The 1,847-nt window shown below is 42.7% G+C and overlaps 1 protein-coding gene across 1 annotated transcript in view; it reads left to right on the top strand.

Annotated features, from left to right (window-relative positions):
* The first annotated feature begins 763 nt into the window (after positions 1-763).
* Positions 764-1,847, top strand: part of flt1 (fms related receptor tyrosine kinase 1) — a 16,487-nt gene continuing 15,403 nt past the window's right edge. The window contains exon 1 of the mRNA XM_080543596.1: positions 764-968. Coding sequence (XP_080399722.1) covers positions 911-968 — 58 coding nt within the window. The 5' untranslated portion in view covers positions 764-910. The remainder of the gene's footprint in view (positions 969-1,847) is intronic.

The raw sequence follows: 1,847 nt of genomic DNA, 5'->3' as shown, positions 1-1,847 counted from the left end.
CATACACCCACCACCATGCATACACCCACCAACATGCATGCAGCCACCATGCTTGACTTCTAGATGGACCTCATGGGGTTGAGATCAGACTTTGAAATGATGAGTATCCCAGTTCAAAGTTATCTGCGTTTTAATACTAGGTATCTGTTTGTCCAGTTATGGAAACTCTTACATGTCCAAGCTCTCCAAGAGAGTGAACAACCATTGCATGCAGTGTTCCGTTAAGTTATTCAACCGTTATGTTTACACTGTAATACAGAATTGGTTCCAATAGGGTTAGGGAAAATCTTGGGTGCCTACGTGCCACTGCCTGGGTTAAATCTTGGGTGCCTACGTGCAACTTCAACCGCACCCAGACCGCGGGTCCATTTTTACGCATGGCGAGGCACCCTGCAGAGGTCTGACGATGATGATCAGTCACAGTCAACAGTGGTGTCTTGTTCCAGGTGCTTTAGGGGGAACACGTGATCTAGTGACAGTGGGTCGAGCAGGGACTCCGTAATGGAATAAGACAAGTATTGACTGTTTTAATTAGCGTTCATTAACAGTAAATGCAGAAAGAAAGAACACATCCCAACGAGTGGGAATCGGACATTACGCGTCGTGCATGGGTGTGTCAATGGACGTCAGAGGAAGCCCGTTATCCGGTCGCTGTGGGAACTGTATAAGTCTGTGCCCAGGAGTACAATGGGAAAACGTTGCACTGGAGTAAGGAGCGGTGTCCTAGTATAATAGCGTCATCTCCCTCAACTATCCTCAGGAAACCATCCCCACTTATCTTCATCCATGCTACGCATCAGCATCCAGGAGTGCGCTGTTGCTGTGTAGCTGACATCTCTGGAGAATCAGGACTAACTGTTCTATTTTTCGTCTTGAATACTTTTTCCAGCGCGAGGGAACGATATACAACATGATTAAAGTGTTCCTATTGATTACATGTGGATTGTGTGTGTGCGCGCTCTCCAAGGGTGAGTAGTAGCCTATATCCATTGGGCTGATGCAATGTTGCCTTCAGACCAGCGTTCATTTCAATTTTCTGTGCCAAAAGACGAGACGATCACTGATTTAATAGACGATTTAATAGACGATAACTAAACGACAATATGTTTTCATTTTTGTTGACTAAAACTAGACTAAACGAAGATATCTCAGTGACTCAAATCGGACTAGATGGATACGAGTTTTGGAGAGAGGTGTTATTTGCTTGGTCCAATGATCACAAACATTCGTGACATTAGCAGAACTGTAAGACATTTCCATTGCTATGTTGTTATTGTTGGAAAATGAATACCATGCACATGTCATTTGCAAGTTATTTCTAGTTTAAAAGTTACTTTTGCACCCACGAATTTAGAGGGGAAAATACGACTAATCTCTAGACAGTCAGTGAATCTTTGCGTTTGAGAGGGTCGGTTAGTTTGAGCATTAAATGGGCTGCACATATCATATTTACAAATCACCTTTGGTAAAGAAATAAGCCCCGATTCTGTGATCAATATCAGCCAATCTGCACAGTGCCTTGCTGAGGCTGATCCTCTCAAACGCAGAGATGGTTTCTGCATTGACATTGATTAGGCTGCCCTGTACAGGGGTGTGACTTTTAATCTGTTGCAAAGTAATACTGTTTTACTGATTTGGCTGTTGGGAAATGATGAAGCAATCGGATGTCATGCAGACACATATATAGTAAGACCAGCTTTATGTTTGCGCACACGGCAGTGAATGATTTACGTTTACTATGGGTTACGTACTATATGAGGCAATAAATGGGATGTGACTGAAATTAATTGACATTATGTCGACTAAAACGTCCAACAATTAGAATAAATCGTTTTTAAAATGACACG

Source organism: Nansenia antarctica, assembly GCF_963989245.1.
Source record: "Nansenia antarctica genome assembly, chromosome: 12".
Classification (NCBI taxonomy): Eukaryota; Metazoa; Chordata; class Actinopteri; order Argentiniformes; family Microstomatidae; genus Nansenia; species Nansenia antarctica.
This window is presented reverse-complemented; position numbering and strand designations above follow the sequence as displayed.